The sequence below is a fragment of the Liolophura sinensis genome, chromosome 8, assembly GCF_032854445.1.
Source record: "Liolophura sinensis isolate JHLJ2023 chromosome 8, CUHK_Ljap_v2, whole genome shotgun sequence".
Classification (NCBI taxonomy): Eukaryota; Metazoa; Mollusca; class Polyplacophora; order Chitonida; family Chitonidae; genus Liolophura; species Liolophura sinensis.
Window position 1 is genome coordinate 445,438 of NC_088302.1, and position 13,134 is coordinate 458,571.

At 41.3% G+C, this 13,134-nt stretch overlaps 1 protein-coding gene across 1 annotated transcript in view; it reads left to right on the plus strand.

Annotated features, from left to right (window-relative positions):
• The first annotated feature begins 3,464 nt into the window (after positions 1-3,464).
• The window catches only part of LOC135472975 (rRNA N6-adenosine-methyltransferase ZCCHC4-like), a 46,723-nt gene continuing 37,053 nt past the window's right edge, over positions 3,465-13,134 (plus strand). Inside the window, exons 1-6 of the mRNA XM_064752729.1 lie at positions 3,465-3,588; positions 6,158-6,359; positions 7,791-7,977; positions 9,197-9,288; positions 10,078-10,159; positions 10,571-10,787. Of these exons, the coding sequence (XP_064608799.1) occupies positions 3,519-3,588; positions 6,158-6,359; positions 7,791-7,977; positions 9,197-9,288; positions 10,078-10,159; positions 10,571-10,787 (850 nt within the window). The 5' untranslated portion in view covers positions 3,465-3,518. The remainder of the gene's footprint in view (positions 3,589-6,157; positions 6,360-7,790; positions 7,978-9,196; positions 9,289-10,077; positions 10,160-10,570; positions 10,788-13,134) is intronic.

The following is a 13,134-nucleotide window of genomic DNA, read 5'->3' on the forward strand; positions in this document are numbered from 1 at the left end:
GTGTCATTGGCACAATAGTTATGTGAGTTAGCAGTATAGCTGTGATGCTGGTTTGGGTGTTGGGTCTGGTGTCATTGGCACAATAGTTATGTGAGTTAGCAGTATAGCTGTGATGCTGGTTGGGGTGTTGTGTCTGGTGTCATTGGCACAATAGCTATGTGAGTTAGCAGTATAGCTGTGATGCTGGTTTGGGTGTTGGGTCTGGTGTCATTGGCACAATAGTTATGTGAGTTAGCAGTATAGCTGTGATGCTGGTTGGGGCGTTGTGTCTGGTGTCATTGGCACAGTAGTGATGTGAGTTAGCAGTATAGCTGTGACACTGGTTGGGGTTTTGTGTCTTGTGTCATTGACACAATAGTTCTGTGAGTTAACAGTATTGCTGTGACACTGGGTGGGGTGTTGTGTCTGGTGTCATTGTCACATTAATTATGTGACTTAACAGTATAGCTGTGATTCTGGGTGGGGTGTTGTGTCTGGTGCCAATGGCACAATAGTTATGTGAGTTAGCACTATAGCTGTGGTGCTGGTTGGGGTTTTGTGTCTGGTGTCATTGGCACAATAGGTATGTGAGTTAGCAGTATAGCTGTGATGCTGGTTGGGGTGTTGTGTCTGGTGTCATTGGCACAATAGTTGTGTGAGTTAGCAGTATAGCTGTGATGCTGGTTGGGGTTTTGTGTCTTGTGTCATTGGCACAATAGTTATGTGAGTTAGCAGTATAGCTGTCACGCTGGTTGGGTTTTTGTGTCTGGTGTCATTAATGGAAAGGAAAAGATAAATGTCAAAATTAAATGAAAAAGCATCAAAACTTATCTGAAAATATGGTCTTTAATTTTTTTTGCATTTTTTTTTTTTTTTTTTTTTTTTTGCAGAAGCAAAGTGAATTTGAAATTTGTTGGTATGTTGGGTATTTGGGACATTTATCTTTTGGCATTTATCGTCACCGCATAATAAGATTCTACCTGCCCCGATGGCTCAGTTGGTAGAGTGTCCACTTCAGGGCAGTAGATGAAGGTTCAGTCCTGGGTCTGACCTTAAAAGACCTTCGGTGTACAGCATTAACGACTGGTTGACCCATATCACTATAATGGCTCTGGTGGGGCGGCTGTCGGGAAGTTATCTCAGTGAAGCAACACTAGATAAAAGAACGGTGGATGTCCATCCTGCAAGAAGGAGGCACATTAAATGGATTCTAAGGATTCCTTCATCATCTTATTAAATACGCCGTTAAACCCCAAGCACTCACTCACTCATAATGACATTCTAAATAACTGTGTGTTGCACGTCTAATAAATTTATTTGAATGTAAATTTGTTGTTTACATCCAAGTATATGCAGTTAATCTGAATTATGATAATGTTTATGAATATATTAAAAATATAGATATGCGCAAAATCCAGATTTAATGCATTTGTTGGCTGAAAAGACTAAATTCTTGTGCAAATATGTTTATTAGACATGTGTTACATCCTGATTTCTAACATTACTACACAAAGACCATACATGTATATGCCAAAAGACGTTATTTTCAGACGTTATTTTCAAGTGTCTTTTTAACCTTGAAAACTTTAAAAAATATTAAAGACCACATTTACAACTAACTTTTTGTACTTTTTCATCTGGATTTTGTCATTATTATGTTTTCTCCACCTATAACACAACGGGTATATGAGTTATACATATAGCAGTGAGGCCCAAGCTGGGTGATATGTCATATCAAGTGTCATTAACACAGTAGTTGTGTTGTTCAGCAGTACATGTATAACTGTGGCGCTGTGTGAAGTTTCATGGTTGGTGTCTAACACAGCAGTGGTGTAGTTCAGCAGTACATGTATAACTGTGGCATTGTGTGAAGTTTCATGGTTGGTGTCATTAACACAGCAGTCTTATAGTTCAGCAGTACATGTATAACTGTGGCGTTGTGTGAAGTTTCATGGTTGGTGTCTAACACAGCAGTCGTGTAGTTCAGCAGTACATGTATAACTGTGGCGTTGTGTGAAGTTTCATGGTTGGTGTCTAACACAGCAGTGGTGTAGTTCAGCAGTACATGTATAACTGTGGCGTTGTGTGAAGTTTCATGGTTGGTGTCATTAACACAGTAGTGGTGTAGTTCAACAGTACATGTGTAACTGTGGCGTTGTGTGAAGTTTCATGGTTGGTGTCATTAACATAGCAGTTGTATAGTTCAGCAGTACATGTATAACTGTGGCGTTGTGTGAAGTTTCATGGTTGGTGTCATTAACACAGCAGTCGTATAGTTCAGCAGTACATGTATAACTGTGGCGTTGTGTGAAGTTTCATGGTTGGTGTCATTAACACAACAGTCGTATAGTTCAGCAGTACATGTATAACTGTGGCGTTGTGTGAAGTTTCATGGTTGGTGTCATTAACACAGCAGTCGTATAGTTCAGCGGTACATGTATAACTGTGGCGCTGTGTGAAGTTTCATGGTTGGTGTCTAACACAGCAGTGGTGTAGTTCAGCAGTACATGTATAACTGTGGCGTTGTGTGAAGTTTCATGGTTGGTGTCTAACACAGCAGTCGTGTAGTTCAGCAGTACATGTATAACTGTGGCGTTGTGTGAAGTTTCATGGTTGGTGTCATTAACACAGTAGTGGTGTAGTTCAACAGTACATGTGTAACTGTGGCGTTGTGTGAAGTTTCATGGTTGGTGTCATTAACACAGCAGTCGTGTAGTTCAGCAGTACATGTATAACTGTGGCATTGTGTGAAGTTTCATGGTTGGTGTCATTAACACAGCAGTCGTATAGTTCAGCAGTACATATATAACTGGCGTTGTGTGAAGTTTCATGGTTGGTGTCTAACACAGCAGTGGTGTAGTTCAGCAGTACATGTATAACTGGCGTTGTGTGAAGTTTCATGGTTGGTGTCTAACACAGCAGTGGTGTAGTTCAGCAGTACATATATAACTGTGGCGTTGTGTGAAGTTTCATGGTTGGTGTCATTAACACAGCAGTGGTGTAGTTCAGCAGTACATGTATAACTGTGGCGTTGTGTGAAGTTTCATGGTTGGTGTCATTAACACAGCAGTCGTATAGTTCAGCAGTACATGTATAACTGTGGCATTGTGTGAAGTTTCATGGTTGGTGTCATTAACACAGCAGTCGTATAGTTCAGCAGCATAACTATATACGACCTACAGGTACATCTATTCTTTCTGTATTGCAACCTGTAGTTAAACGACCTGTATACCGTAACTAATTAATTTAAGATATTAATTGATTTTTAAAAGTGACATTTTTCATTTTTAACCTTTTTTCTGTTGCAATATTTTGTACTATCTTCTATCTATATTTTCATTGGTTTTACTTTTCCATTTGGTGAGTTTACAAAAATGAAGATAACACAGCCGCGCGCATCAAGGGGAACAATCGCGTAGCGGAACTCTTCAAGAGTGGAGGTAGGATTGACACTAGGAAAACATCGAGTAGACGAAACACGTGTTTTTCTCGAAGAAGGCCAATTTTGACAAATGACGTGAAAACTACTGCAAAGGAAAATGTCACATAGAAGTGGTGGCGTAGATGTCATTGTTGAAAGTGTTGGCGACAGTCCATTCTGTCCCCATGGTGTGTAACGAAACTTGCGAACTAAAGGGACAGTTGGGCCTACTCATTTACTGGTTAATTATTTTAATGGAAATTGAAATAGGTCTTCGGGAATGTATCCACCCTTACTTTGGTAGAAAGATGGCGAGTTGTAAGGACTAGGGTTGTGTGTACGTGTTGATTTACACCTACATTCTGACGTCATTTTTCCCCACGACCACGTGCTTTTACGGATTTTTCAATGGTTATATTTGAATGGGGGAGATTTCAATTTGCATACAAAGAAAAACAGCGCAAATAAGACGTTTACCGGTATCATTCTAGTTTCTGTCACATGTCTTTTTTTGTAAAGGATTTACTTAACACTTTGTGAAATGCTCTGGATATGAACTTCCATCAGCATGTCAGGCCCATAGCCGGTTGCTTACGCCACTACACCACTCAAGTTGATGTGCTAGAACTTGGTTTTTAGATTCCTGGTTCCATTAAGACGGATGAACGTGGTAAGGTTTGAGTGTGCATGTGCATATGTCACATGCTTTTGTCACATGAACTACATCGGAAAAGGGTCTATTCCATATTTGGCCAGCCTCATTCAGCGAAGCGTGAATGAATGGATGGAAGTAGTGAGGTAGAAAGTTACACGTAAATATAACCCTAGTCTTTACAACAGCTGACCGATCTATGGAACAATGTTAGTTCAGTTAAATTAAAGGTTGAGGTCTATTGTCAATAATTTCTCACATTTACCTGCCTCTGTAAATATCAGAAATTGTTGAAAATAGACCTCGACCTTTAATTTAATTGAACTCGGACAATGTTTGTGTTTGCACATAAACGTAGCCTCTTAGACGTAGTACTTTGGATATTGTTTCATGGTATGATTCACACTGTGATGTTGATACTTCACTTGTTGATGTCGTATAGCCGTCAGAATAGCTGTGGAGTGTGGTAACTCTTTTCAAGAAACACAGTTGGGAGAGTTACGGAGAGAAACAGCCCCAATGTGTCAGATTGACGGTAATGAACATTTATCACTGCTCACAAATGTATTAAAGCTTTCCTTGCATGAATCAATGTGAGCCACCGGTTCACAGTTTGGCCTAACCAAAAGTAGTCTATGGCAATACCACAAATTGACAAAATTCACATTTTTAAGAACTCCAGTGTGGCTGATAACTCACAAGCTGCTATGTTACAGGCTCAGAAAATGTGATTGTTTTTTATGAACATGTACCCATTGGGCTCAACGAGTCTATCAACAGGTAAGTTAATTACAGAGACCAAACGGTTAACGTTGATTTCTGCTAGGGAATATTTAATGTGCGTGTGAACAACGGTAAATGTTCCTTAGTGTTGATTCGACATATTTGGATCTGTTTCTCTCAATAACTCTTGTAACTCTGTTGCTCGATAAGAGTTACCTCACTGTGCAACTACGTATAGTTGGAAGGGACAGTGTCAGGTTGCTGACATTTCCGCATTCACCTATCTAGAATGTAGTCCACTGTAGGTCAAAAGTATATGATAGGATCTTCTTTATATAGATCTGATTTTGATGCAGTCACTGTCCAGTAAAAACTACATACATATCGTTTAGAACTTTAATCTTGACAATATGTGTGGACAAGTAAAGTTTTGGAGGCCAGGGAAATTTTCTAAAGCGAAGGTCACATTAAAGAGTGATCTAGGTCTCCATTCATTCAAGTTCTGCCTATTTTTGACTCGATATACAATGGGTCTACTAGCTGGTGTACTGTTCCACTAAAGTTGACTAACATGTATCATGTAGTGTTGGCAGATTTTATAATTGTTGAATTATTAAATTAAGTACCAAAAATAGGCAATTTTTGATCATTACTTTAATAGCTTGATCTTGAAGGACATGCTGATTTTCCCCTTCACCGCTGTCCACCTAACAGACATTATATCAAATAAGTGAACTATTTCTAAATAATTTTAAAACACCAAATGAACAGTTAAATTCCACGTGGCTGTGATTGGATGTTTAAGTGTACCATACTGCTTGCATACGCACAAGCGTAGTTCCCCTCTACTGCTCTCCACCTAACATTTGTTTTGATCGTGTCTATGACAATCCCGTACTGCTTTCATACGCACAAACGTAGTTCCCCTCCACTGCTGTCCACCTAACATTTGTTTTGATCGTGTCTATGACAATCCTGTACTGCTTGCATACGCCACACAAGCGTAGTTCCCCTCCACTGCCCTCCACCTAACATTTGTTTTGATTGTGTCTATGACAATCTGTGTGACTGACCCTTACATTAGCTGTGTGATTGGTTGCTAAGAGCCGATGAGGCCTTTGCTATAAACCAGTTTTTTGCCTGTAAGAAGACAGCCAGGTTTTTATTTGTACTCTCAGATACCTGGTCCTTCATGGGACCATTTAGGGGTATTTCATGAACAAGATTTTAAAGTGTATAGGCTGTATGGGATTGTCTTTAAGCAGCATCACAAAACTGATTCTTCCATTCCATAGAAATTTGGCATTAACTGACCAAAAGGGTTAGAACAATGACGTAAATCAAGATAATATGCTCGCAACAACTGCTAACATGTCTGACAGGTCCAATGCTGATGTTTGAGAAGTTCTGTGGCACGGATTCCAAAGGCAGGCGTTTCTATGCCTGTTCTGCGTTTCGAGATCGCAAAGACTGCAACTTCTTCCAGTGGGCAGATGAAAAAATATCACCAGAAAAACAGTTAGCTCGAGATGAACGCCACAAACAGCTGGAGACCAGCGTACAAGCTGAAGGAAAACGAAACAGGTATAAATAGCTTATTTGGTTGATAGATAACATACTCCAAGATCACAGTTACTTCCCCACCTGATACCACCTAATCTTTCTTTAAAATTAACTCTGGTGGACAGGCTGTTTGGGCCTTGCCAAATGGGGACAGGAGTGTGGTGAACAGACCAAATCGGGGCGGGTGTAGGGGTGTGGAAGGGACGCTAAGCTGGCCCGACGAAGCCATGCAGTATCTGTGTACATGTCACCTTGCTCACACTGTAGCAACATGGTTCCCCGAGCTCGGGGCACTTCAGGAGTGATCACTGAGTTCCGAGCAAGATCAACAATGACATCATTTCCGAAAAAATCTGACCATTGACAGAAAATGTGCAGAATATAGAGGGGTAATTAACTGTATAAAAATACCCTCAAAATGAATTTTTTTTTAACAAAAATTTCAGACTATGATTTTGTTCATTTGGCATAGAAACATAATCTTTGTTTTAGAGTTCCTTTCCAAGTATGCTTTAAGTTTAAAGTTCAAATTCCAAAGTTCATGTTCCAGAAGTTTAATTACTGTATTTAACCTAAAATTTCTATCATGAAGAAGACAAACTCCTCACAGGGCATGCGTCACTAGTTACATCACTGCCACCACTGGACAGGCTTGACCTTTCGAGTCTGTGAAAAATGCGTAGGCTTGTTTAAGCTTAGCCTCATCACGCGTGTCCTCCCGTGGAACTACATGTAGATACTTGTGGTGGCAGTGATGTAAAGTGAAAGGTGGAGATTGACACATGCGCTTGTAAGGAGTATGTGATGAAGATACTTGTTTGATACTTGTTTCATCATTTTGAAAGTTGTATTGATTATTGTGAGGTTTTGTTAAGAATGTATGATTATATCCTACCGACCCACCATAATGCTGGCCGCCGTCGTATAAGTGAAATATTCTTGAGTATGGTGTAAAACACCAATCAGATAAATAAATAAATACATAAATTATATCGTACTGGGAAAAAGTCCAGGACCAAAACATAACGTATTAAGATGAGTTAAAATGGAAATTTGAGTTTTTTTAATCTGGTTCCTAGTAATGATAGTAATGGAGTGTAGAAAACTGGTTCCTAGTAATGATAGTAATGGAGTGTAGAAAACTGGTTCCCAATAATGATAGTAATGGAGTGTAGAAAACAGGTTCCCAGTAATGATAGTAATGGATTGTAGAAAACTGGTTCCTAGTAATGATAGTAATGGAGTGTAGAAAACTGGTTCCCAGTATTGATAGTAATGGAGTGTAGAAACTGGTTCCTAGTAATCATAGTAATGGAGTGTAGAAAACTGGTACCTAGTATTGATAGTAATGGAGTGTAGAAAACTGGTTCCTAGTAATGATAGTAATGGAGTAGAGAAAAACTGGTTCCTAGTAATGATAATGATGGAGTGTAGAAATCTCCAAAATTTCAGACGTGACGAATTCAAGAACCTGCCACCTGAAGAGAGAGCCTTATGTCAGACTTGTGGAAAGCTGTTGTTACCGGCAGAGAGAAATTCTCATGGAGATGGTCACAGAGTTATCTCCCCTGTAACAAATGATGACTTTAAACGACCAACCAGCCTTTTTGTACCTTTGGAAAATAACAAGACATATGCAGTAAGTCAACTGAAGCATAGAACAACCTAGTCTCTTAATCAGCTGTTTGATCATCACCAGGATAATCCTTGATTACAGTGAAGCCTAAGTTATTCATTTGATTGGTGTTTTATTCAGGGGAAACCCACGACCATCCGTAAGTTGCTGTCAAACCTTCCCACGTACAGCTGGAGATCAGCTCACAGTGACCACACTGGTGGGAGGCTCCTGGGTCATTGTTGGCTTGCTAGCCCCCTTGGCCCTGAAGGCCCCTCAGAGATGGCTAATTCCTGCTGTTGTGGGCACGGTGTTCATTCAGTGCTCAACATTTAATACATATAGTGTATTAGCCCCCTTGGCCCTGAAGGCCCCTCAGAGATGGCTAATTCCTGCTGTTGTGGGCCCAGTGTTCATTCAGTGCTCAACATTTAATACATATAGTGTATTAGCCCCCTTGACCCTGAAGGCCCCTCAGAGATGGCTAATTCCTGCTGTTGTGGGCCCAGTGTTCATTCAGTGCTCAACATTTAATACATACAGTGTATTAGCCCCCTTGGCCCTGAAGGCCCCTCAGAGATGGCTAATTCCTGCTGTTGTGGGCCCAGTGTTCATTCAGTGCTCAACATTTAATACATACAGTGTATTAGCCCCCTTGGCCCTGAAGGCCCCTCAGAGATGGCTAATTCCTGCTGTTGTGGGCCCAGTGTTCATTCAGTGCTCAACATTTAATACATATAGTGTATTAGCCCCCTTGACCCTGAAGGCCCCTCAGAGATGGCTAATTCCTGCTGTTGTGGGCCCAGTGTTCATTCAGTGCTCAACATTTAATACATATAGTGTATTAGCCCCCTTGACCCTGAAGGCCCCTCAGAGATGGCTAATTCCTGCTGTTGTGGGCCCAGTGTTCATTCAGTGCTCAACATTTAATACATATAGTGTATTAGCCCCCTTGACCCTGAAGGCCCCTCAGAGATGGCTAATTCCTGCTGTTGTGGGCCCAGTGTTCATTCAGTGCTCAACATTTAATACATATAGTGCTAGTGAATATGTACTATCAGTTTCCATATGATTGCTCTTTAAATTAGTATCTTGTTGTATAGGGAGCATTATATCAGACTTTGTTATTGTCTTTTCTATTCAAATTAGGAATTCCTTTAAGACTAGGCACTCACTGGCTGATGGCGAAAGCTGTAAACCTATTGTCTGTTTAGCTTTACAAGGGAACTTTTGTTTTTATCAGCAATATCTGTTTGGGGGATCGTCAGTAAAGTTCACCATAGACACGGTGAGAAGGCTGGGCTTCACCAAACTGCTGTGTGTAGGAACTCCCAGGTACTGTAATAAATGTGTTGTGCATTCATACAGGAAACAAAATGTATAGATATGATGCAAAATGGACCACTTTCTCATTTTAAGGAATTCAAGATTCCATTTCTGGTGCACTACTGTAATATTTGTCTTCTTGAGTTGAAGATATTTACACCTGTTTTAAAGTTTAGCAAGCTCCACTATACAGAATTGTTTTTTGATTTACATATGTGTTTGGCACATCTTAACCGTGGCCTAGCGGTCGAAGTTGTGATACCTGGATCAAACCCAGGTCCGGTCATACCAAAGACTAGAAAAATGGTACTTGTTTGCTGACTCGCTTAGCGCTCAGCACAGAGAGGTTAGAGCAAGGAAACAGGACTGATTGGCCCATTGTCAGTATAATGTGACTGGATGGGTTGTCTTGTCTGGTGTCTTTGGCATGATACTTCAGTGGTGGCAGCACTTTGGCAGCATGGACTCGCCCTGCTACAAGAAGACACAGTATATGTACACACTGCAAATGACTCCTTATCATCTTATGGCTGACAGGTCGTTAAGTACGACACGCATATGTACATTTACTTAGCACAGGAGAGAATACTCAGACCAAGGACCATAGCCTTCTACATGTATATACACTGTTGACATAAGCAGAAAATCTTGAGAGTTTCAAGTCAAGGCAAGATATGTGTATATCTGGTCCATATAATCAGAACAAGCCTACACAAGTATGTACCTGTGCAGCACATAGACACCAGCTTCTAGGGGGTGCTCGTCATTTTGCAGATCAGTTTTCTTCTTTTATTTCAGAATTCATGAAGAAATTCAGAACTTGAGGGAATCTCCCACAGAAACACTGAAGAGCCTTCTGCTAGATTTGGATCACAGATTTGTAAGATTGTGTTTGTTTTATTTCTTGAACTGTAGCTGGTGGTCAAATAGTTACGCTGTCACAGAAGCAGGATAATCCATGTAATGTAAAGCTGGTGGTCAAATAGTTATGCTGTCACAGAGTCAGGATAATCCATGTAATGTAAGGCTGGTGGTCAAATAGTTACGCTGTCACAGAGGCAGGATAATCCATGTAATGTAAAGCAGGTGGTCAAATAGTTATGATGCCACAGAGGCAGGATAATCCATGTAATGTAAAGCTGGTGGTCAAATAGTTACGCTGTCACAGAGGCAGGATAATCCATGTAATGTAAAGCTGGTGGTCAAATAGTTACGCTGTGTGACATACACAAAGAAATTATGTGTTAATTTCTTACAACTAAATCAAGTTTTTATGCTGTAATTTTTTCAGGAACAGATTTGGCCGCCTGAACTGTTTTGTCGATACAACATGTTTAATCATTACTTTTTCCATGGGAGAAGTTCTGAAGAAGCTTTCCACAAGTTTGTATCCAAAGATGCTGATGAGAAATTGATTATTTTAATGGATCCGCCATTTGGTGGAATGGTGGAAGCTTTGGCGTCAACACTGAAGAAAATTTCTGAAGCAGCAAATGGATCAAAATCTGGCAAGTATGATTTGTCTGCATGGCGCTCGTTTATGGTGGAGGGGTTAACATGCCAATGCAGGGCCATGATTATCTGTATGGTGCTGTTTTATGGTAGGGGGGTTAACATACCAGCACAGTGCAGTGACTGTCTGCATGGTGCTGTTTTATGGTAGGGGGGTTAACATACCAGCACAGTGCAATGACTGTCTGCATGTGCTGTTATATGGTAGGGGGGTAAACATGGTAGTGCAGTGCAGTGATTATCTGCATGGTGCAGTTTTATGGTAGGGGGTTTAACATACCAATCTGCATGGTGCTGTTTTATGGTAGGGGGGTTAACATGTGAGTCTGCATGGTGCTGTTTTATGGTAGGGGAGGTTAACATGCTAGTGCAGTGCAATGACTGTCTGCATGGTGCTGTTTTATGGTAGGGGGGTTAACATGCCAGTCTGCATGGTTCTGTTTTATGGTAGGGGAGGTTAACATGCTAGTGCAGTGCAATGTTCATCTGCTTGGTGCTGTTTTATGGTAGGGGAGGTTAACATGCTAGTGCAGTGCAATTTTTATCTGCTTGGTGCTGTTTTATGGTAGGGGAGGTTAACATGCCAGTCTGCATGGTGCTGTTTTATGGTAGGGGAGGTTAACATGCCAGTCTGCATGGTGCTGTTTTATGGTAGAGGAGGTTAACATGCTAGTGCAGTGCAATGATTATCTGCATGGTGCTGTTTTATGGTAGGGGAGGTTAACATGCCAGTCTGCAAGGTGCTGTTTTATGGTAGGGGAGGTTAACATGCCAGCACAGTGCAATGATTATCTGCATGGTGCTGTTTTATGGTAGGGGAGTTAACATGCTAGTGCAGTGCAATGATTATCTGCATGGTGCTGTTTTATGGTAGGGGAGGTTAACATGCCAGTGTGCAAGGTGCTGTTTTATGGTAGGGGGGTTAACATGCCAGTCTGCATGGTGCTGTTTTGTGGTAGGGGAGGTTAACATGCTAGTGCAGTGCAATGACTGTCTGCATGGTGCTGTTTTATGGTAGGGGAGGTTAACATGCCAGTCTGCAAGGTGCTGTTTTATGGTAGGGGGGTTAACATGCCAGTCTGCATGGTGCTGTTTTATGGTAGAGGAGGTTAACATGCTAGTGCAGTGCAATGATTATCTGCATGGTGCTGTTTTATGGTAGGGGGGTTAACATGCCAGTCTGCATGGTGCTGTTTTATGGTAGGGGGGTTAGCATGCTAGTGCAGTGCAATGATAATCTGCATGGTGCTGTTTTATGGTAGGGGAGGTTAACATGCCAGTCTGCATGGTGCTGTTTTATGGTAGGGGAGGTTAATGTGCCAGTTTTATGGTAGGGAGGTTAACATGCCAGCACAGTGCAATGATTATCTGCATGGTGCTGTTTTATGGTAGGGGAGGTTAACATGCCAGTTTTATGGTAGGGAGGTTAACATGCCAGCACAGTGCAGTGATTATCTGCATGGTGCAGTTTTATGGTAGGGGGTTTAACATACCAATCTGCGTGGTGCTGTTTTATGGTAGGAGGGTTAATCATGCCAGTCTGCATGGTGCTGTTTTGTGGTAGGGGGGTTAACATGCTAGTGCAGTGCAATGATTATCTGCATAGTGCTGTTTTATGGTAGGGGAGGTTTACATGCCAGCCTGCAGGGCATTGTTTGATTTTAGGGGAGCATAGTTTTAACCAGTTTCTGTTCTTCTCTTCACCTCAGAGATGTCATGTCCTGCGTTCAGTGTGTTAACCAGTTCCTTGTTCTTTTCTTCACCACAGACGTGTCATGTCCTGTGTTCTGTGTGTTAACCAGTTTCTTGTTCTTCTCTTCACCTCAGAGATGTCATGTCCTGTGTTCTGTGTGTTAACCAGTTTCTTGTTCTTCTCTTCACCTCAGAGATGTCATGTCCTGTGTTCTGTGTGTTAACCAGTTTCTTGTTCTTCTTTTCACCTCAGAGATGTCATGTCCTGTGTTCTGTGTGTTAACCAGTTTCTTGTTCTTCTCTTCACCTCAGAGATATCATGTCCTGTGTTCTGTGTGTTAACCAGTTTCTGTTCTTCTCTTCATCCCAGACGTGTTGTGTGTTAACCAGTTCCTTGTTCTTCTCTTCACCCCAGACGTGTCATGTCCTGTGTTCTGTGTGTTAACCAGTTTCTGTTCTTCTCTTCACCTCAGAGATGTCATGTCCTGCGTTCAGTGTGTTAACCAGTTCCTTGTTCTTCTCTTCATCCCAGATGTGTTATGTGTTAACCAGTTCCTTGTTCCTCTCTTCACCTCGACATGTCATGTCCTGTGTTCAGTGTGTTAACCAGTTTCTTGTTCTTCTCTTCACCTCAGAGATGTCCTGTGTTCT